Below are 22080 nucleotides of genomic sequence, written 5' to 3'. Positions count from 1 at the left end.
AACAATGCATATGTTCACACAAACAATTCCCCACACCAATATCATATAGGCATTCACTATCATATACTCATTAACAAGCAACATATATATATATATATATATATATATATATTCACCAATAGTATCACAATCAATCAACATATATGCATTAATCAACATAAACTATATCATATAGTTCAACAACTCCATACAATTTCTCACAATACAAGTAAATGAGAAAATACAACACATTATGATAAACATCATATTCAATCACCTAAAAAGCATTCACATATCTTCATATAATCATGAAGTCATGAGCTTAAGCCACTTACAAACTATTAGATATTAGTTCAAAGAATAGCTTAAGTTCGTATGAGAAAACTCAAGTGCATATTTTCCACATTCCCACCCGAAATTCAAGTTTGACATGATTAAGACAATTAACCAACATTACAAGTCTTGCCTAAGTCTATATGAACTGTAGACCCAACTTATAATCCTATTTAATTCACAAAAGTTCATTTCGACAAAATTATCAAAATTACCGAGTTATGACAAGTTCATATCATTTCTTCCATATTGCAAAACCAATTCATTTTCAAAACAAAACCAAGTTAGAATCAAGCTATGATACTCTTAGAAGCTTAATTATAAATTGATTGAATAAGGTTAGGTGTTTGGAATTCATTGGCATGCTTAAAAGTACACAAAAACACGAAAAAAACGAGGTTTCGAGATTCTGCAGAACTGACACGGTCGCGTCATCAGGACACACGGTCGTGTCATCCCTTGCAGGAGAATCTGTCACGGTCACGTCATCTAGACACATGTTCGTGTCATCTCTTACAGGAGAATCTGACACGGTCGCGTCATCTAGACTCACGGTCGTGTCACCTCACCAGTACAGCAAAATGCATTTTTACGTTTTCGTGCATAAAATCTTGTTTTCGAATCCGATTTCAGTTCCGTTTTCGCCAATGCATTCATAACACTTAGACCATACAAACAACACTTGAAAACTTGACATTTAACATTAAAACAACTTAATCAAATTCATCCCAAAATGACTTATTTTGCAAAAGCGCTTAAAAACCACTTTTACTCAAAAACCCGTTTTCTTCCCAAAACAGTTTCTCTCCAAAACCTAGTGATTAATACAGAAAATCATATCATCCTAATTCATTCTAATAACTTCCTTAATTCATTCAACATCATCAAAATCAAACTTCTTCATTATCAACCCATTTTCACAAAAACAACAACAACAACTCATTTCTAATCATCAAATCATGATTTATGAACACCCAAGCCATGAATCATCAACAACAACATCAATTAAACATGAATCTCATCACAATTCAACAACAACATAGCACAATTCAACATTTAGAGCACAATTCAACATATATCATTTTCACATACTATGAACATACAATTTCACCAACAACAATTCAATTATCACCAATTCATGCATTCAAACATATCATCATAATTAGAGCACGAATATTAACAACTATGAACAATTAATCACTTATTCAATTAAGCACTTAATCATACAACAAATGAAAAATTACACTAAATGATTAAAATGAATTCTAACCCCCTTACCTTAGTTAGCAATTAATCCTAGCCGAAGCTTCACTTTAGCTCCTAGGATCTCTACCAATTCTTAAATCTTCAAGCTTCTTCTTCGCTAACCCTTTTCTCCTCTTCTCTTGCACTTCTCTCTCTACCTCTCTCAAAATATCTATGTAATGAAATGAATGAGGTTTTTCTGTTAAGACAATGATTATATAGGCTAGTCCTCTAATGAGCTTAACCTAATACTTTAGTGGACTTAACCCACTCCAACACAATTCTAAAATGTTTCTACACTCTTAACGGTAAAATACTAATAACGACCGCTTACGGTAAAATACTAACAACGGTCACTAAACGGTTCACCACTAATTACTACACTCATAACTTAGTAAAATAATGGTTCTCACTAAACACTTAAAATAATCCTCACCAAAAATTACCAATTTACCCTTACTCGCAAAATGACCAAAATACCCCTTAGTCCAAACTAACTAAATTACCCTTCTAACACGAAAAGTCGTTAAAATGCACCCAATGACAAATAATCACACACAAGCACATATAAACACATATTAAAACAATTAAAAATAAATCTAGCGAAAATCGGGATGTTATAGGGTCCTCCTAATGGAAACAAATTGGCTTCTTGCGAGAACTCCAAAGAAATAAAGTTCTAACGAGAATCACTACCCTTTACTCTCCTCAGGCATATTCCTTCTTGAATTAACCAGCTCCTTGCGAACACACCACAAATCCAAGCCGTGGATCAAAATCACTAGCTTTTTGCAAGCATAAAATTTTATACTAGCAAAGTTTCTCGCGAACCATCAATCCTCGTAACACCTAATACTTGTAGTTTTCACGTAACTTACAAGTATTAGTATAGCATCACGCTCTTCGTAACATAGCTCCTATGAGCATCTATCTTCGCGTAGAATCTCATTCATGCTCGAAGTCATCACTCTTATTACAAGAGAAACGACTTGGAGGATATTAGTTTGTCCATAGGCCTATGATCATGAACAATCCAACTCATCATTGGACCCCTCCCCTCATGGAGGGTGCTGGTAGCAACATGGGGTTCCAATTTATACAAAATTGTAACAGCCTCCATGATTGCCATTTCATAATGCTCGACGATTACGGTTTCTGCAGCCTTAACTGCCAATCAGCGACTATTTGTCATTACAACGACACATGCACCTCCTTTCTAGTTCATATACTGACTTGAACGTTAGAGTGACTGCAGGTACACACATTCCCGCTGTTCCAAGGTCACAAATGCAACAAACAACGACACCAGACATCGTTCTTTTGATTAGGTAAGAGCATATCCTATCTAAAACAAATGTTTTTTTTTATTATATGCAACATCACACTCAATAAACTTCAATAATCTGTCTCTATCTACATATCCTTGTATTTTAAACTACATTTTTGCTAATATATCATTTAACAAAGATCCCCATTTTTTTAACATCCTTGCAAAGGTGCATTTTTCTCCCCCCTTTAACTGATTCCCTATGACCATCTTAATAATGATACCTACTTTGTGGCTCCCCCTTTACTTTTATACATCTACTTAATATATATTCTAACATTCATTTTTATGTATCATCCGGTTAAACTTCAAATTATTAGAACCCCTTTTTTCTAAGAACTGGAGGGTTAACGAAAAAAAAATAATCAATGTACCTGCAATTTAATTTGGATAACTGCTTTAATTATAATCGTAATACATAAAGCTCCTTCCACTACTAATACGTTTTTTTACGGGACTCATGCTAAAGATCAATATTATTATTGTTAGTTAATTGTACGAGATATTAAAACAACACGCTTCTATAATATAACTCTTTTAATCGCAACCCATTTGAGGTTAGTCTAGTGGTTGGCTTAGGATCTTGGAGTTTGCTCCTCCAGATGTCTCAAGTTTGATTCCCTCTGGTGTCAATTTCGGTGGGCTAAGTCCATACAGAGCTTGCTCTGACTTTAAATGGGGCCCCCGCAAGTGGGCGGTGGGATTGGTCCCCTCGAATAAGTTGTTTCTTGGATCGAATACCGAGTTTTCAAAAAAAAAAAAAACTCTTTTAATCACATGATTCCATCTAAAATGTTTTTTTTTATTTCTTTATATTTGTTATGCGATTATCTTATCTTACTTGTTAATAAAAGGTTTTAAGTTGTCTTAAACAACTTTTTGAGCTAAAAATTGATGTTAATTTTGTCATTTTAATATTGACATCTCATTATTATTATTATTTAATATATATTTAAGCAATTGAACAAACTTTTGCTAAATTTAATGTTGACATCTCATTATTATTATTATTATTATTATTATTATTATTATTATTATTTAATATATATTTATGCAATTGAACAAACTTTTGCTAAATTTGTGCCATAAACTACTAAATACGTTTTTTTTTTTTTCATAATCTTATTCTGTTTTTTGTTTGATGGATATCATAGTTTGTTTTCTATTTTTTTGATAGTGCTATTTTCTCTATTTATTTGATAGTGCTATTTTCGTATAGTTAATCTTTGGAAAATTCCGGATTTCAACAAATCAAAATAGGCATCCAGTATTGAATTACTTTTGCTAGATGAAAAGGTATGGGTTAAATAGGGTATTTTGTTTGTAAACGTATTAAATAAGTGTATAAAATTAGGGTATTTTGTTTGTAAACGTGTTAAATAAGTGTACAAAATTTTGTCAAAAAAAAAAGGCAACATGATAGGAATGAAATTGGTGCGATGCATTTTTTTAGTATTAAATAAGTGTACAAAATATTGTCAAAAAAAATAAGGAATGGAATTGATGCGATGAATTTTTTTAGTATTAAATATAGAGTACAAAATATTGTAAAAAAGAAAAAGGCATGAAATTGTGCGATGCATTTTTTTAGTATTAATTAAATGTACAAAATATTGACAAAAAAAGGCAAGAGAATATGAATGAAATTGGTGCGATGCATTTTTTCTAGATAGAATTTGTTAGGTTAAATTAATGCTAACCTAATACAGCAAATTGGACGGAAAATATTAGGTTAGGTTGCTGCAGACATAATAAAATTAATAAATAAGGATCTAACCTAACAAATTCCATCTAAAATGCAGCGCACCGATTTAACCTAACAAATTCCCTCTAAAATGCAGCAATCCTTAATATTTCTCCTCACTGATGAGCTTTTCATTCCTATCCTGTTGTGTCATCGTTTGTAAATATTTATTGTTTCTGTAGATTTTTTTTTTTTTTGAACAATCAAAAATGGAATTATATTAACCACCAAAAGAAACTCTTCTAGCACAAGGTGTGCCAAAAGAACTACTTTACAAATACAGAGTCATACAAACAACCAAAACAAACCATTACGCGATGCCCAAGCATTGTAAGGGACTTGAACACCACTTATCTGAACCAAACCTAAAAACCACCTTTTTGGCTTTCAACCAGGCTAAAGACATATATTTAACTTTATCTAACAACCTGGGAATAGAAGTTACAACATTATTGAAAAGCCTGTTATTACGTTCATTCCATAAAACCTAAACGCACAAGAGCCAAATAAGCTGAGGAAAGTCTCTAGTAGCTTTACCTCCACCTGTCAGGTTCACAAACTGAAGAAAATGATCTAGTAGAACATTGGTATCAACACCTATAATACCCAACCAATGGCGCACCAGAGGCCATAAAGATGAAAAAACATCACAAGATAGAAACAAATGTCGCGCCGATTCACTCATGCCACAACCTGAAACATACATAGAAGCTTCTGTGACAAGCACCCGTCTTTGAACCAAATTAACTTTAGTGGGCAATCTATCACGAAGCAACCTTCAAGAAAATAGAGAAACCTTCAACGGCACCTGGTTATGCCAGATCAAAGATGTTGCGGGATCCCTAAGAGGAACGTCCCTAGTAGTCAGCATGTGATATGAACCACGAACAGTATAACCCTCAACAAGGTCTGGCAACCACACCCACTTGTCTGAAACAAAATCTTGCAAAGAAACATCAGTCAATAAAGCCCTACGCTCCTCTAACTCCTCCTCCTCCCAAGCCCACAACCTCCTCCTCCACTCCCACGCCTCCCCACCCCGCTCTACACCAAGAGAGAACAAACCTGCCACCGTAATGGATTTGTTCTCAGAAAGAACAAACAACCTAGGAAACCGCTCACAAAAAGAGACCGATCCTAACCACTTATCATACCAAAATAAAGTGTCTGAACCGTCCCCCAACTTCTTAGACACACACTCCCCAAACCAGCCTCCACCAATATCGCCTCCCCCCATCTCTAATCCGCCCTACCTCCCTCCACCAAGAAGAACAACTCCGGCCCCCAACCTCCAACCTCCCACCTACTTCGCCATAACGGGCGACTAAGACTCGATACCAAAAACCACTCCTATCAACTAGCATCCTCCAACACCACTTTCCTAATAAAGCCAAATTAAATTCTTTCAACCGTCGCACCCCCAAACCTCCAAACTCCCTGTGAAGGCACACATCATCCCAACCTATCCAAGATATTTTCCTATGATCCTCACTCCCCCCCCCCCCCCCCCCCCCCCAATTTTTTTTTTTTTATAAATAAAGAATCAATGGAAGAGATTATACCTGATGGAGCTTTGAAGAAGGAAAGCGCATAAACAGACAGAGAGGTCAGAACTGACTTTAACAGAACCATACGGCCGCCAAAAGATAAAAAAAGACTATTCCAACCAGACAACCTAGCTTTTATTCGATTCACAATAGGTTCCCAAAAACTCAAGCGCCGAGAATTTCTCCCGATAGGCATACCTAGGTACAAAAATGGCACCTTGCCCACTTTGCAACTCAAAACAGACGCTGCCTCACTTAACCAAGAGGGGGAAATATTCACACCAACCAAGCTAGTCTTATGAAAATTCACCTTCAGACCAGACATAGCCTCAAAGATAACAAGAGCAGCCCTTAGAGCACGAACGTTTGCCCAATTTTTAGTTCCCAGCAACAGAGTGTCGTCAGCAGATTGAAGATGAGATACCACAACCGGATTAACCACCCCAAAACTATACCCAGTAAACAATTGAGCCTGAACCAAAGATTTCATCAGAACATTAAGGCCCTCTACAGCCAACAAAAAGAGAAACGGTGACAGAGGGTCACCTTGCCGCAATCCCCTTCGTAACGGGAACTCATCTGTTGGACTCCCATTCACAAGCACTCAAGCTGTTGCTGTACTAACACACTCTTTAATCCACTTTCTCCACAGGACCGGAAAAGACATACGACCTAGAACAGAATCCAAATAACCCCAATCGATAAAGTCATAAGCCTTTTCAAAATCCACCTTAAACAACAAAAGATCTTTCTTCAGTTTTCTAGCCTCATCCACAGCCTCATTTGCTATAAGAATACCATCAAGAATTTGTCTATTTTTAACAAATGCAGACTGCGCATCCAAAATTACAGAACCAATAACCACCCGCAAACGATTAGCTAATAATTTGGCTAGGATTTTATACAGACTTCCCACCAAAGAAATAGGACGAAAATCATTAAGGCGTTGGGGGTTGTCAACCTTAGGAATGAGGGCTATGAAAGTGGAGTTAATACCTTTGGATAATTTCCCATTGCGGTGAAACTCTGAAACAAAACGAAAAATCTCATCCTTTAAATCAATCCAAAACTCCTTGATAAAGCCAAAATTAATACCATCAGGACCCGGACTCTTAAAGCTATCGCAATCCCAAACAGCCGCCTTAACTTCATCAATCGAAAACGGTTTAATGAGACCCACCCCCTCCTCAACGGACAAAGACTGAAACTGAAGATTGGACAGGCTAGGGCGCTCCACAGCTACAGACCGAAAGTGATCCTCAAAGTGCCGAAAGACCGCATCACGAATAGGGTGAACACCTTCCACCACAACTCCGTCCACCAAAATAGTGCATAACGAATTGCGACGCCGCCTACTAGCTAAAACAGAATGAAAGAACTTAGAATTAGCGTCTCCTTCACGCAACCACTGAACCTGAGACTGCTGCCAACAAATACTAGTGTTCAGGCGGGACAAGGAAAGAATGTCCGAGGAAACCCCATGGATCTCTGCGCATTCCTCATCCGTCAACAACATGGATTCTCCCTTTTTGTCTAACGTTGCCAAACGCTCCTTCAGAGCCAAGATCTTCCCTGGTAAATTTTGAGAATGAGAGGCGTGCCACTCCTTAAGAGCAAATTTTAATAATTTGAATTTTTCTTTTAAGACATAGCCACCCCAACCAGAAACCTGGAAAGACTTCCACTTAGAACTCACAAACTGCCTATACCCAGGAATATCGGTCCAACACTTCAACATACGAGACGGCCTTGGACCCCAGTTCTCTTCTACAACCGACAAAATAATAGGGCAATGATCTGACACACCACGCATTTGAGCAATCTGCAAGCAATTTGGCCAGACCAGACACCAATCCTCTGATAACAGGAACCGATCAAGACGACCCATCGACTTACCATCTCCCTTGAACCACGTAAAATTACGGCCCCCCAAAGGTAGATCCACCAGAACATTGTTATCAATAAAAGCATTAAAGTGACTGAAATCTGAAGCTACCTGACTTGCAGACACATAACGTCTTTCCTCCCTACATCTAATAGCATTAAAATCACCACAGACACACACCTTCTTCCCACTCAACGACTGTAAACGGACAGATAAAGAATCCCAAAGAAAAGTCCTCTCTCTAGCATCACAAGGAGCATAAACATTAAACAAATAAAATTCCTCATTGGATTTAAGAAATTGCCCATGAATGAGTAAATAATGATCAAAAGAAACCGTAGACCACACCTCCACCTCCAAAGTATCCCATGCCGTAAGCAAACCCCCTGACGCTCCGATAGAAGGACGGAAAGAAATGGCAACAGACTGGTGACCCCACAAATCAGCACCAAAGCCACCATCACAAACTTGTAACTTAGTTTCTTGAATACATAAAATCAGAGAGCATTTATCTCGAATCAAAGCTCGGACCTCCTTACGCTTCTCCATCCCACCCAACCCCCGCACATTCCAAGAAATTATCTTCATCACCACACTCTCACCCTAACCTCCCTCACCCCCAACTAACACTCATCAGCAACCACAACCTCACCCTCCTTTCCCTCACTTCCCCCATCCCTTCTCCCTCTCCCTTTACTAGCTAAAACCTTAAACATATTACAATTGTTCCCATTAAACTGAACACCAATAGCCTCACCGATACCTTTGACATCATCAAACACAACCTTCTCATTTCCATGCACTGCCACCCAATTAACCCAATCATTGTTAACGGACCCCGATGACGAACTACCATCCGAAGCTCCCGAAGAAACCACTTTTACCGCCTTTTTAAGGCGTTCCGAGCCTTGTAATTTTCTCAATTTAGATTTTAAGATGTGTAAAACTGAGGAACGATCTTTGCTAGGCAGCCGCGCCACCTTTTTCAGACTAATCACCGAGTGTCGCAAAATTCCGTTCACTTTCTTCCGCTTGTTAACGATGGTACTGGATTGTGCAATGGGCCGCACCACTTTCTTAACCTTCTTCCTTGCCGAAGAAATAACACCAGCGTCACCATTATGATGCTCACTGAGCCACTCAAGGCTCCATGGTCCTGATTCAACGGAAAGGGCCGCACAAGGTGGACACGATGAAGCTCGCAACATCCTCCCTCTATCCTTCGCTTCTGCTGATTCGATATCACTAGGAACATGCTCCTCAGCTGCCTTAACGCCACTAACATCCGCCTCAACCTCCTGCTGATTCACCCCTATCAAAGGGGGCACCACACTAGATTCACCGCCACCCTCATTAACTAAAGAGAGCTCGACGTTACCATCCACCTCCACCTCATGCGACTTCTCTAGATTCTCACTGTTCTGAGTCACCTCCTTGCTCGCATCCACAATATCCCTCGCCAAATTCTCAACCAGAGCGTCAGCTTCCTGATCCATAACACGTCCGTAATCGTCATGATCGGAATTAGACGATCGCGAGCCATCATCATTATCATAAAGGCAAACATCGTCCCCAATATTAAACCCATACTCCTCTATGATTCTGATCTCCACGACCACACCGTCAACAACAATCTTCTCGACACAGTTAACAACCTCCAAAGAAGACGTCGCAATCAAAATCCGAGCGTAATCAAACCGGTCCCTATCGACAGAGCACCCGTCAGACCGCAGAAATCTTCTACACTCAAGAACACACAGTTTAAAGAAATTCTCATTCCAAGCGTGAAGAGGAATGCCATAGAGTCTCAGCCAAGCGCCTCTCTGAAACGGAACTAATTGTTTATCCCACCGCACAATAGTTGAAAAGATATGATCAAAAAAATCCCGAGCACCTGCCAGAATAGTTGAAACCTCAACATCCGACTCACTTCGAATAAAGACTCTATCAGCACCTAACGGTATCACATCTAAATCCTTAAAGCCAGCGTCTTCAGTTCTTGTTTGAACAACCGGGATTGCCTCACCGTTACGCACAGAAGCTAAAAAACCATCACGTACCCATTGCAAATCTTCCTTAGAGGACCGATACAAACGTAACAATTTTTGGATTGAAGGTTGTCTCTCTACCGGCCCCTGGATCGGTGGTATCTGTTGAGACTTAACAGCTTCCTTATCACTCCGCTTTGATAGCCTCCTATCATTCGCCAACTTCCCCCTATCCAGCCGCACCTTCACCTCCCCCACCCTCACCACTACCAACTGATTCCTACCATCGCCTACATCCGCCTCCACGTGCTTCCCCTTCCCCACACTCCCGCTATCTATGTTCCCTTCTTCAGCCACTCTCGTTCACCCATGCACCGGCCTTTCTTACCCTCCGTCGCATCCAACTCTCCCGCGTCCTCACCTTCCGTCACCAACACTTTCACATCAGACCTATCGAACCTCGCTACCTTAGCATGAACACGAAAATTACCAAAATAAACATCATTCACTGCTTTAAAAAGTTTAGTCACGTTACGGACATTCGCAAACCGAAGAAAACCATAGCATTCACCATTAACATCTCGCTTGCTTGGAACAATCACATCTTATAACATGCCACACACCTCAAAACCCTTGTGAAGATAGAAATTGGACAAAAATGGCGGAAAATTCGTGAAATAAAAGGTAACAAACCTCTTCAGCCGTGACTGTTCTGGATGCTCCTTATCTTGCACATGTCCAAGATCAGCAACGACAACAGGCTGCTGTTGTTGTTTCAGTTTCACCTCGCACGAAAACTTGGCACGTTTCGCAACAACAGAACTGCTGCGTGCAGATTGCAACACCACTCCACCACCGCGCCCAACCTTCCATCCATCATGATCCTCAAACAGCGCCGGCTTGCGACGAGCAGCTCGATCAAACTCACCCCTGCCTCTCCAACCCTTTCCTGCAGTGCGCGCCTCCATCTGGTCATCTCTGTACCGCGTGCGATACCTGCAAGGAGAAGAAAGCCGGTACTCAAAATCCCTAGGCCCCTCCCGCGAATCCCTAAACCTAGGTTGCTGGTCGACAAAACCGTTCCGATCCCTGCGCCTCCAGTTCTCCGACAACCGTTCTTGACCTCGCTCCTCCCGTCGCACCGCTTTCCGACGTCTCGGTCTTGCATCAAGCCAATCATCCCCCTCCCCCCTTTTGGTGGCACCCTGCTTGGCCCCCTTCCCCTCCCATGATACCTCACAACCGGCGAACAGGAGCGCCAGCGGCGTGACTGTCCGCGATGAAGCGTCGGCCAGTCACCTCTCTCTCTGTCTCTAAGTCGCTCTCTCTCTCTCTCATTTAAAATTTTTTAGAAAAGTTGTTGTACACTTATTTAATACATTTACAAACAAAATACCCTAATTTTCATGCAAACTCAGCTACCTTAATTTTTGCAGCAAGTAAACCTAGAAAATTCCTTCCAAATGATTCACATTAATTGCTAAGTGCTAAGGAAATAATGTACTATTTCATTCCAACACTTCTTCAATTTGAAATTCAAAAAATTTTGTTAGGAACCATGAATTGCATTAAATTACATCTTTTGTTATACCCCTTTGAAAATACATAGCTCTTCAACCAAGTGCACATCTTCAAAATAATTAATCCATTGTATAAGATCTCTTCTATTTGGTTGGATATGATATGTATTTGGTTGGAAAAATATATTATTACTTTTAGTAAATATCAAAGTGTAATTATTCTTTTTAGAGTTCTACGTGTGATTTAGAAATTCTATTAATTGAAGTGACTTTGTTTTTCATGTGAGTAGAAATTTAAAACAATCATTACAAGTCAATTTTTGATGTTTAACTATAAAAGTAATAAATAAAATTGATCCGTGCAACAATATAATATTGTTTTATTTTTATCTTTTTCTTTATAATTAAAAAAAAAACAGAGAAGATAATGCCCCAATAATATATATAATATATTGTGATAAAATAAAATAACATTCTTTAATTGATTAGTTTTTCAAAACTAAAATATAAAATTTGATAAGATTCAAGTGTAATTGAAGGACATAGTAAGACAAATTTGATCGTAATATTGTATCTTTAATATTCTAATTTGCGTTTATTGATCTATCCATGATCTTATAGTATAAAGATTATTCATTAGTCTCTATTATAGTCAACAAGACCCGTGCGTCGCACGGGTCATAAATATTCGAATATTTAATCATATCATATTAGCATATGTTCAAGTTCGCTATTTTGAAAAGCAAGCATATATAAAGATAGAAAACCAATGGATACCAATTCCCAACGTCGGCTCCCACGTTCAAAAGTACACAGTGACATTTGACATCTTAGTAATATCGTATATCAGATGTAAAAATAACTATTGAACATTTTATAAGTAAAATATTCATAAATTTAATGTCTTAAAATTTTGTTTATATAAATAAGAGTTTTATAATTAATAAAGCTAAAGTAATACAAACAAACAACTTTAGCTTTACTTATATAAAACTCTTATTTTTTGTTTCAAGTTTAAAGTAGCTTTTAAAATTGAAAAAAGTTCGGTCAAACGATATATGCTAGCTTATAGCTGACTAACGATTGAAATAATTTATAAATATGAAATAACAAAAAACTGTAAATTTAATTATTATTTATTTTTCAATTAAGCTACTTCAATTAGCTTATCACAAACCACTATAAATTTATAAAAATAAGCTATAAGCTCATAAAAAAATGATTGCTACGAAACATTGAATCAAACATAGCTCAACTCTGCTCGATAAAATTTTATTCGGCTCAAAACTTGACTCAAATTTAATTCCAGCTTTTATTTAAGCTCGAACACTCGAACTCAATTCAAGTTTATAAACAACTCAGTTAGATTTGGTAGCACGAATATTTTGATTTAAATTTAAATTTTTAACCAATAGCCACTCACTTCAGAGTATTGGAAATGGAGTACCAGGCTTTAGTTTTCCTATTGTTTACTAACATGTGGTCTTGAACCAGAGCACACATATTGCTGCTACTTTTATAGGTTTTACTTATTAAATTGTTTGATTTACATAATTGTTAAATAGTTGTACCATAAAAATGTTAAATAGTTAATTAAATTAATACTAGTAATAATCCCTTTAAAATCAACATACATTAATACTAGAATTTATAATTTAAATATATTAAGTCAATTATATAAATTTCAAAATGAAAAAAATTAAGTATTATACATAATATTAATCGAGTCAGATCATGAACCAAACAAGTCAAACCATATATAACTTTAGTTCAACTCATTTAGTTAACGAACTCAAGTTCATCTCATTTGGTTGATAAACCAAGTTCAAGGGATCAATTATCGAATCGAGTCTTAGATTTTGTTTGAGTTGGTCCGATTCATTCTCAACCCTAACTATAAGCTATAAGTTCAAAAATAGGTCTGAGCAAACATGCCCTTTGAATATTAATTTTTTTGAATGACAATTGTTTGTATAGTTAGTTTGTTAGATTAATATTTTCTTTAATTCAAATCAACTGACCTAGCTAACTCCCTATTACTTTGAACTATTGTTGAAATTTACGCAGGAAGTAGGAGTTTAGGTGGATAATTTTCCAATATATTTGCTTTCATGACAAACTTCTTTATCTAAACTTGAAAATGGTATGATCATTTTATAGGTTAAATTTTTGTATTATTTATTATGTTTAGAAAACTTGCAGTATAATTATTGAAGCGTATTAGGACTCATCCTTTATGCTAGAGTTTTGGAATGAGATTCTTCTCCATTTAACAATTATTCTCAATAATTGAACCCTACCTTTGACAGACAACAATATTCCTAAGCACTAAGTAAATGAACGGACATGAATGTGTTTCATATGAAAAGTTTCACAAACTGTGTCTTTTCCTCATTGTAATACTAATTATTGTTGTCTATAAGAAGCAACTTTAGCCCCCGATTTAATCATCAAAAACAAACAATTTACCATATTCAACTTCCTACAGCAAACTTTGATTCATTTCTGTTCACATTTCTCGAAATGGCTGAAGCTTTACTTGGAATCGTGATTGAAAACCTCGGATCTTTTGTTCGAGAGGAGATTGCATCCTTTTTGGGTGTTGGAGAATTGACCCAGAAGCTAAATGAAAACCTCACCACAATCCGTGCTGTACTAAAAGATGCTGAAAAGAAGCAGATAACAAGCGATGTTGTGAAACAATGGCTGCAGAAATTGGGTGATGCTGCTTATGTACTTGATGATATATTGGATGAATGTTCAATAACTTCAAAAGCACATGAAGGCAACAAGTGCATCACCCGTTTCCATCCAATGAAGATTTTGGCTCATCGCAACATTGGAAAGAGGATGAAGGAGGTTGCTAAAAGGATTGACGATATTGCTAAAGAAAGGATCGAGTATGGATTTCAACCGGTGGGAGTCACGGAGGAGCACCAACGAGGAGATGATGAACAGATCCAAACTATTTCTGCTATCACCGAACCGAAAGTATATGGAAGAGACAAAGATAAAGAGCAGATTGTAGAGTTTCTTCTAAATGCTAGTGACAGTGAAGAACTCTCTGTCTATTCCATTGTTGGTGTTGGCGGACAAGGAAAAACAACACTCGCTCAAGTGGTCTACAATGATGAAAGGGTAAAAACACATTTTGACTTGAAAATATGGGTGTGTGTTTCGGATGATTTCAGTTTGATGAAAATTTTAGAGTCCATCATAGAAAACACCATTGGAAAAAATCTAGATCTCTTGTCTTTAGAGTCAAGGCAAAAAAAGGTTCAAGAAATTTTGCAAAGCAAAAGGTATTTGCTTGTTCTTGATGATGTGTGGAGTGATGACCAAGTGAAATGGAATAGCTTCAAGTCTTTGTTACCAAATGGAAAGAAAGGTGCATCAATTTTAGTCACTACCAGACTTGACATTGTTGCATCCATCATGGGAACTCATGATGCTCATCCTTTATCACGGTTATCTGATGATGACATCTGGTCTTTGTTCAAACAACATGCTTTTGGAGCAAAGAGAGAAGGGCGTGCAGAGCTTGTGGAAATAGGCCAAAAGTTAGTGAGAAAATGTGTGGGTTCACCTCTTGCTGCTAAAGTATTGGGAAGCCTTTTGCGCTTTAAAAGCGATGAACATCAATGGATTTCTGTGGTGGAAAGTGAGTTTTGGAATTTAGACGATGAGAACCCTGTCATGTCTGCTTTGAGACTAAGCTACTATAACTTGAAATTGTCATTGAGGCCATGTTTTACTTTCTGTGTTGTTTTTCCTAAGGATTTTGTAATGGTGAAGGAAAGGCTCATTCATCTTTGGATGGCTAATGGATTTGTTACATCTAGAGGTAATTTACAGATGGAGCATGTTGGTAATGAGATATGGGATGAATTATACCAAAGGTCATTTTTTCAAGAAGTCAAATCAGATTTAGCAGGTAACATTACATTTAAAATGCATGATTTAGTCCATGATTTAGCTAAGTCTGTTATTGGAGAAGAATGTGTGGCTTCTGAGCCTAAAAGCTTAACTAATCTGTCAACTAGAGCTCACCATATAGGTTGCTTTGATACCAAGAGAAAATTTGATTACAACATGATTCCTTTCAAAAAAGTTGAATCCTTGCGAACCTTTCTTGAACTTAAACCAACCTACAAAAGTTCAGATGTGTTGCTATCGATCATTTCTCTCCGAGCTTTACGTTCAGGTTCTTATCAACTCTCGTCATTGAAGAATTTAATACATTTGAGGTACTTGGAACTTTACAGAAGTGGCATCACAACCTTGCCTGCGTCTGTTTGTAAACTGCATAAACTGCAAACACTTAAACTTGAATATTGCTCTTATTTCTCTAGTTTTCCCGAACAATTCAACAAATTGCAGGACCTTCGACATCTCATGATTAAAGATTGTCAATCATTGAAATCAAGTCCTTTTAGAATTGGGGAGTTAACTAGTCTGAAAACATTGACCAATTTCATAGTTGATTCAAAAACTGGTTATGGTTTAGCAGAGCTACAAAACTTACAATTAGGAGGCAAGCTACACATCAAAGGCCTTCAGAATGTGTCGAAAGAAGAGGATGCTAAAAAAGCTAATTTGAATGGCAAGAAGGACTTAAATAGCTTATATTTGTCATGGGGTGATGAAGCTAATTCAAAAGTTGGCGGTGTTGATGCTGAGCGAGTACTGGAAGCTCTTGAGTCCCATTCAGGACTTAAGCATTTTGGGGTGAATGGTTATGGTGGAACAAATTTTCCTCATTGGATGAAAATTACTTCTTTTCTGAATGGTCTAGTTAGTATTATTCTTTATGACTGTAAAAATTGCAGGCAGCTTCCTCCATTTGGTAAATTACCATGCTTAACTGCTCTTTCTCTATCTGGATTGAACGATATAAAGTACATTGATGATGATTTGTATGAATCTGCGACTGACAAGGCGTTTACATCATTGAAGAAATTGACTTTGTGCAACTTACCAAATTTAGAGAGGGTGTTAAAAGTCAAAGGAGTAGAGATGCTAACACAACTTTTAAAGTTAAATATAAGAAATGTCCCCAAACTTACATTGCCACCCATTCCATCTGTCGAGTCACTTTTTGTTCAAGGAGGAAATGAAGAGTTAATGAAGTCCATTATTTACAACAATTGCAGTGAAGAAGTAGCTTCTTCCTCTTCGAGGGGAATTGCGGGTAATTATATGTATAATCTTAAGTCACTTTTCATATTGAATATCCGCAAACTCAAGGAGTTACCTGTTGAACTCGGTACTCTTGGTGCTTTAGAATTTCTTAGAATTGTTGGATTTGATGAATTGGAGTCATTTTCGGAGCACTTGTTGCAAGGATTGAGTTCTCTTCGAACTTTGTCCGTTGATTCATGTCCTAGATTTAAATCCATATCCGAGGGTATCAGACACCTAACTTGTCTCGAGACTCTTAAAATCATTAGCTGTCCACAATTCGTTTTTCCACATAACATGAACAGTCTAACTTCCCTTCGTCAACTGGAAGTTTGGGAGGATAATGAAAACATAATAGACGGCTTACAAACATCCTTCTCAAGCATCCCCTCATTGCAAAAGTTGTCTCTGGCCTATTTTCCTTCAGTAACATCCTTGCCAGACTGGTTGGGTGCCATGACTTCTCTTCAGACATTAGAAATTTTTAACTTTCCAAAGTTAAGTTCACTGCCAGACAACTTTCAGCAACTCCGGAACTTGCAAATGATACGTTTTGATGATTGCCCTAAGTTGGAGAAGAGATTGAAGATAGGAAAAGGTGAAGATTGGCATAAAATAGCTCACATTCCTGAATTTAGATTGAATTTCAAATTGCAATTGCAATCTGATGCAAAACCAACAATTTGTGGTAATTTAATTTAACGAATCTCTTAATTTTTTTTCCTTTCTTTTTTGTCTTACTATAGAATAAAATTATATACTGTGATTTTAGACTTATTATATTGAACAATGTGTGCAGAGAATATTAAATCAGCATGGAATTGGGGGAAGCGATTCTTGCACCGCCCAGCTCAATGGGTAAACCAAGATGAATTTGAAATGATGATTGCAGATATAAATGAGTAATAGTATTTATTTATTTAATAATAATAATCGTGCATCCCTTCTTATTAAAGGAATGCCTGCTCTGTTTAGTAGAAAACGTTTCTTGAGCTCTGTTTGGCGAATTACACTTTCAACAATTCCAACATAGTGGTTTGTGTAATTTTGGTTCCCTGGTAGGCTGAGATGCTGTTATAATGTCCAAAGTGTTCAAGTTGGTTTTGAAGTTGTTCGTAGTTTGCTGTATGTTCCACATTGCATGATTGAAACTATATTGAACATTTATGTGGATTTATTTTTTGTCGAGGACTAAATTGGCCAAATGAAAGATTGTGAGGAAACTAGTTGGATTTTCACTCATAAAATTATTATGAATGAACCTTTTAAAAAGAATATTATAGTAATCGTTTTTGAGTGAATAAATTATCAACTTTTAAATATTCTAATACTCTTATTCTTATACTTCATAAAGTTTGTGTGTGAGACGACAATAAGTGAGACGAGACTTATATTGTTTTTTTGAAAGATGAAAGTGGTAAAATTTCAAGTATGAATATTAGATATGACACACAATATTTATAAGTAATCAAATGTACTGCAATTATTAAAGTCAATGAAACAAATAACACACAATTTGAAACTAAATTTCTAAATCTAATCATTCATGGTGGTTTATTACGGCTTATTAAATACATTTGCTGGTCTCTTGTCATCTGTTGATTTTCTGACTGTACAGCGACACCAGCCAAACCAACACTGTTTCATTTACTATTGTGAATTCATTGTGAAAACCACACCAATAAAAAACCTGATGCGTGGAGTAAATTAAAATCAAGCAATCAAATCAAGCTGGTGACAATATAATTCAAACAAAAATAAACAGCAAGAGATAAAGGAAGAAGGAGAACCCAATAATCTGTTTATCCAGTTCGGTCTAATGATGACCTACTTTGGGGGAGAGAGCAGCTATCCGTTCCACTATAATGATATGAGTTCCTTTACAAAATGATGAACACAAGTTCCATGAGAGGCAAGCTAATCAAAACAACTATTGTCCTCTCTAAAGATATGAAATATCTGGAAATTCACATACTTAGTCTGCTAAAAACAATTCTTCCACCCGTTTCTGAGTGGCCATGGAACAATAGTCACCGAAGATATAGCCGAAATCACAAGTTGCAAGTCACACTCATGCCAAAAATTCAACCAACCTCTAGCAAAAGTGACCTGAATAAAAATCGCCAGTCAAACCCCAGGTTGCAAAGTTGATCACATTTGTTCAGCGTACCGGGAGATGGGTTAAAACATCAGTGTTATCTATTTATGATCTTCACTCATTGGTTATCAACCATGCTGTCAAATTCATCATCTGAATGGCAATTGTAGTACTGATAGGGACACCATAAATACTTAACCCTCCTCCAAAATGACAACATTTTCTCCACATTGAAAGTTCAATATGATAGATAAAAAACATCATATATTTGATGAGAAAACTAGATATAACTAGAAAGACGGTTCAACATCAAATTCCGAATCTATCTTTTACCAATCTTCCCCTGTTTCTTTCTTGCACCGCTTAACCAACATAGGACATTTAAAAATATGCAATTCATGCAAGTTTATGAGTTCTAGAAAGATATCGGTTAATTAGGCTAACTTGGGAAGCCTAACAATGCTTAATGTCTGAATAGACGTCATGACTCCCAACTAGTCTGGCAAGGATGCTAGCGAAGCAAACCCTATCAGAGACAAATTTTATGGTGATGCAGTTCCTTTTAAGCCATCTGGCAACATGCCATTTTTATCCTCGCCAAAGATTCTCAAATGATGAAGGGAAATTAGCATGTTCATGGTATCTGGTAAAAGGAGATTGGGCCAAAAGGAGATCTCAAGACTTTCAAGACAAATTAGGTTTCTCAGACCTTCGGGGAAATATTTGAAGCTATTGCAGCTTGTAAAACTCAAAACTCGAAGAGACTCAAATTTAGAACAAATTATAATGTGTAGTTCTTGTAGGGTACCGAGAGTTCTGAGTTCATTAGTGTTGGAACAAAATGTGTTTTACAATAAACCTTAAAGAGTTAAGGGGAGATTGTTAGAACAATATGTGTTTCACAATAAACCTTAATGAGTTTTGATGATAACAAGGTATTAAAAATTGTCAATTGGTTTTTGCTAACAATTGTTCAAGTATACAGGACCATACACAAAGTCATTAAATTACAATAGGTCTTGGAAGAACAATGAAGAACAAAGGAATCCAAAGCCTCTAAAGAAAACTGCGTCTGAAGTTAGGAAGTGCTTCTGAAGTGCTTAAGAGCATCTGAAGCTGTGACGTCATCAGAAGCTAGAAGACATCAGAAGCAGAAGTCATCAGATGCAAGATATCATCAGAAACTATATCATCACCAGAAGCTTCAAGTGATCAGTTGTTTCAAACTAAAGATTTAAAGGAGCTGTTTTTCGGTTCGTCCTCGTCTAGAAGAACGAAGAATTGCAAGGGAGGTATCAACGGTCTTTTGCAAAGCACTGGGTACTTGTCTTTCATTTTCAGCGTTGACAAAGTACAAGTGTACAACTACTACCTCCACTACTCTGTTCTTGTCCACGCTACAAGACAAGACAACAGCTCTGCCTGCAGAATTTGTTCCTTCAAGATGGGAATGAATTTGAAGTTAATACTTCAAAGGACTTCACCCAAATCAGGCAAAAGATTACTGGTGGATGATCAAAGGAACTCAAACGACTCTTTAGACGTGCTAAAAATCTCAACGTCTCTTTCACATCTCTATATAAAGGAAGTGAAGACTTGGAGATTGAGAGAGACATCACAAGTTAAAAAGCGCACAAACTCTGCCAAAATTGTTTCTCAAAAGCACTTTGAATTTCTGCATTGATTTGATATATCTTAGAAATTCTAGAGAGTCTTTTATTGCATTGTATTGAGAACACCACTGATTGTATATCAAGTGTTCATTGTCAAACAATTTTATGTGTAATTTTGTTTGAATAGAAGTCTCTTGCTTTAGTGCTTGAGCATTGGAAGTCTCTTGCCTGCGTGTTTGAGCATTTGAGAAGTCTCATACATGATAGTATTGAACAATTGTAATCTGTGAGATTATTGATTTAGTGAAAATCTCCTTGGAAGTGCAAGGGGGACTGGACTACTTCCGGATTGTGGAAGGAACCAGGATAACTGCTTGTGTCTCTCTTTCTTTTCTCTGCTCTGTTCTTATTCCGCTGCATATCTAATTCTGAACATCATCAGAAGCATTCCTAACCAGCTTATGAAGAGTTATCAGAAGAAAGATTTTACAAGAGAAAAAGAAAACACAATTCAACCCCCCCTTCTTGTGTTTTTCTCACCTTCAATTGGTATCAGAGCTTGCTCTGTTATCATAGCACTTAACCGTGTTACAGTTCAAGATCTGAGAAAAACATGTCTGCTGAAGCTGAATCCACTACATCTACAAGATACACAAGTGTTGGTCATAACTATGACACTACTGAAAAGAAAACAGAGTCTGGAAAAGCTCCAAAGTTTAATGGAGATCCAGAAGAGTTTTCTTGGTGTAAAACCAATATGTACAACTACATCATGGGATTAGATGAAGAGCTGTGGGACATTCTTGAAGATGGAGTGGATGATTTGAATTTGGATAAAAAAGGAGCTGTTGTTGACAGAAAGATTCATACCCCTGCTCAAAAGAAGTTATACAAAAAGCATCACAAGATCAGAGGAATCATTGTTGCCTCTATACCTCGCACTGAATATATGAAAATGAGTGATAAATCCACTGCGAAAGCAATGTTTGCATCACTCTGTGCTAACTACGAAGGTAGCAAGAAGGTTGAGGAAGCAAAAGCTCTTATGCTTGTTCATCAGTATGAGTTGTTCAAGATGAAGGATGATGAGAGTATAGAGGAGATGTACTCAAGATTTCAAACCTTAGTATCTGGACTTCCAATACTGAAGAAAAGTTATGTTGCTTCTGATCATGTGAGCAAGATTCTGAGAAGCTTGCCTTCTAGATGGAGACCCAAAGTAACTGCCATTGAGGAAGCTAAGGATCTAAACACCTTGTGTGTTGAAGATCTTGTCAGTTCCCTCAAGGTACATGAAATGAGTCTGAATTAGCATGAATCCTCTAAGAAGAATAGATCTATTGCTCTACCATCTAAAGGAAAGTCTTCCAAAGCTTACAAAGCCAGTGAATCTGAAGAAGAATCACCAAATGGAGATTCTGACCAAATGGAGATTCTGATGAAGATCAATCTGTGAAGATGGCTATGCTGTTTAACAAGCTTGAGTATCTGGCAAGGAAGTAGAAGAAGTTTTTGAGCAAGAAAGGAGGTAACAAGAATTTCAAGAAGGAAGATCAAAAGGGATGCTTCAATTGTAAGAAGCCTGGTCATTTCATTGCTGATTGCCCTGATCTTCAGAAG

At 37.1% G+C, this 22080-nt stretch overlaps 1 protein-coding gene across 1 annotated transcript; it reads left to right on the top strand.

The window, feature by feature from the left end:
- The first annotated feature begins 14033 nt into the window (after window positions 1-14033).
- On the top strand, window positions 14034-18071 carry LOC25496396 (putative disease resistance protein RGA4). Its single transcript, XM_013596713.3, has 2 exons — window positions 14034-17437; window positions 17549-18071. Exons 1-2 carry the CDS (start codon window positions 14092-14094, stop codon window positions 17653-17655), a joined length of 3453 nt encoding a protein of 1150 aa, XP_013452167.2. The 5' UTR covers window positions 14034-14091; the 3' UTR covers window positions 17656-18071.
- The last annotated feature ends 4009 nt before the right edge of the window (window positions 18072-22080 follow it).

The sequence above is a fragment of the Medicago truncatula genome, chromosome 6, assembly GCF_003473485.1.
Source record: "Medicago truncatula cultivar Jemalong A17 chromosome 6, MtrunA17r5.0-ANR, whole genome shotgun sequence".
Classification (NCBI taxonomy): Eukaryota; Viridiplantae; Streptophyta; class Magnoliopsida; order Fabales; family Fabaceae; genus Medicago; species Medicago truncatula.
The sequence above is the reverse complement of the archived record's forward strand: the minus strand, read 5'-3'. Positions and strand labels throughout refer to the sequence as shown.

Excerpts from the sequence above, each read along its gene's own strand:
- LOC25496396 (XM_013596713.3), top strand. The coding sequence starts at position 14,092 with ATGGCTGAAGCTTTACTTGGAATCGTGATTGAAAACCTCGGATCTTTT. Across the intron at positions 17,438-17,548 it reads TGCAAAACCAACAATTTGTG|AGAATATTAAATCAGCATGG; the intron begins GTAATTTAATTT and ends CAATGTGTGCAG.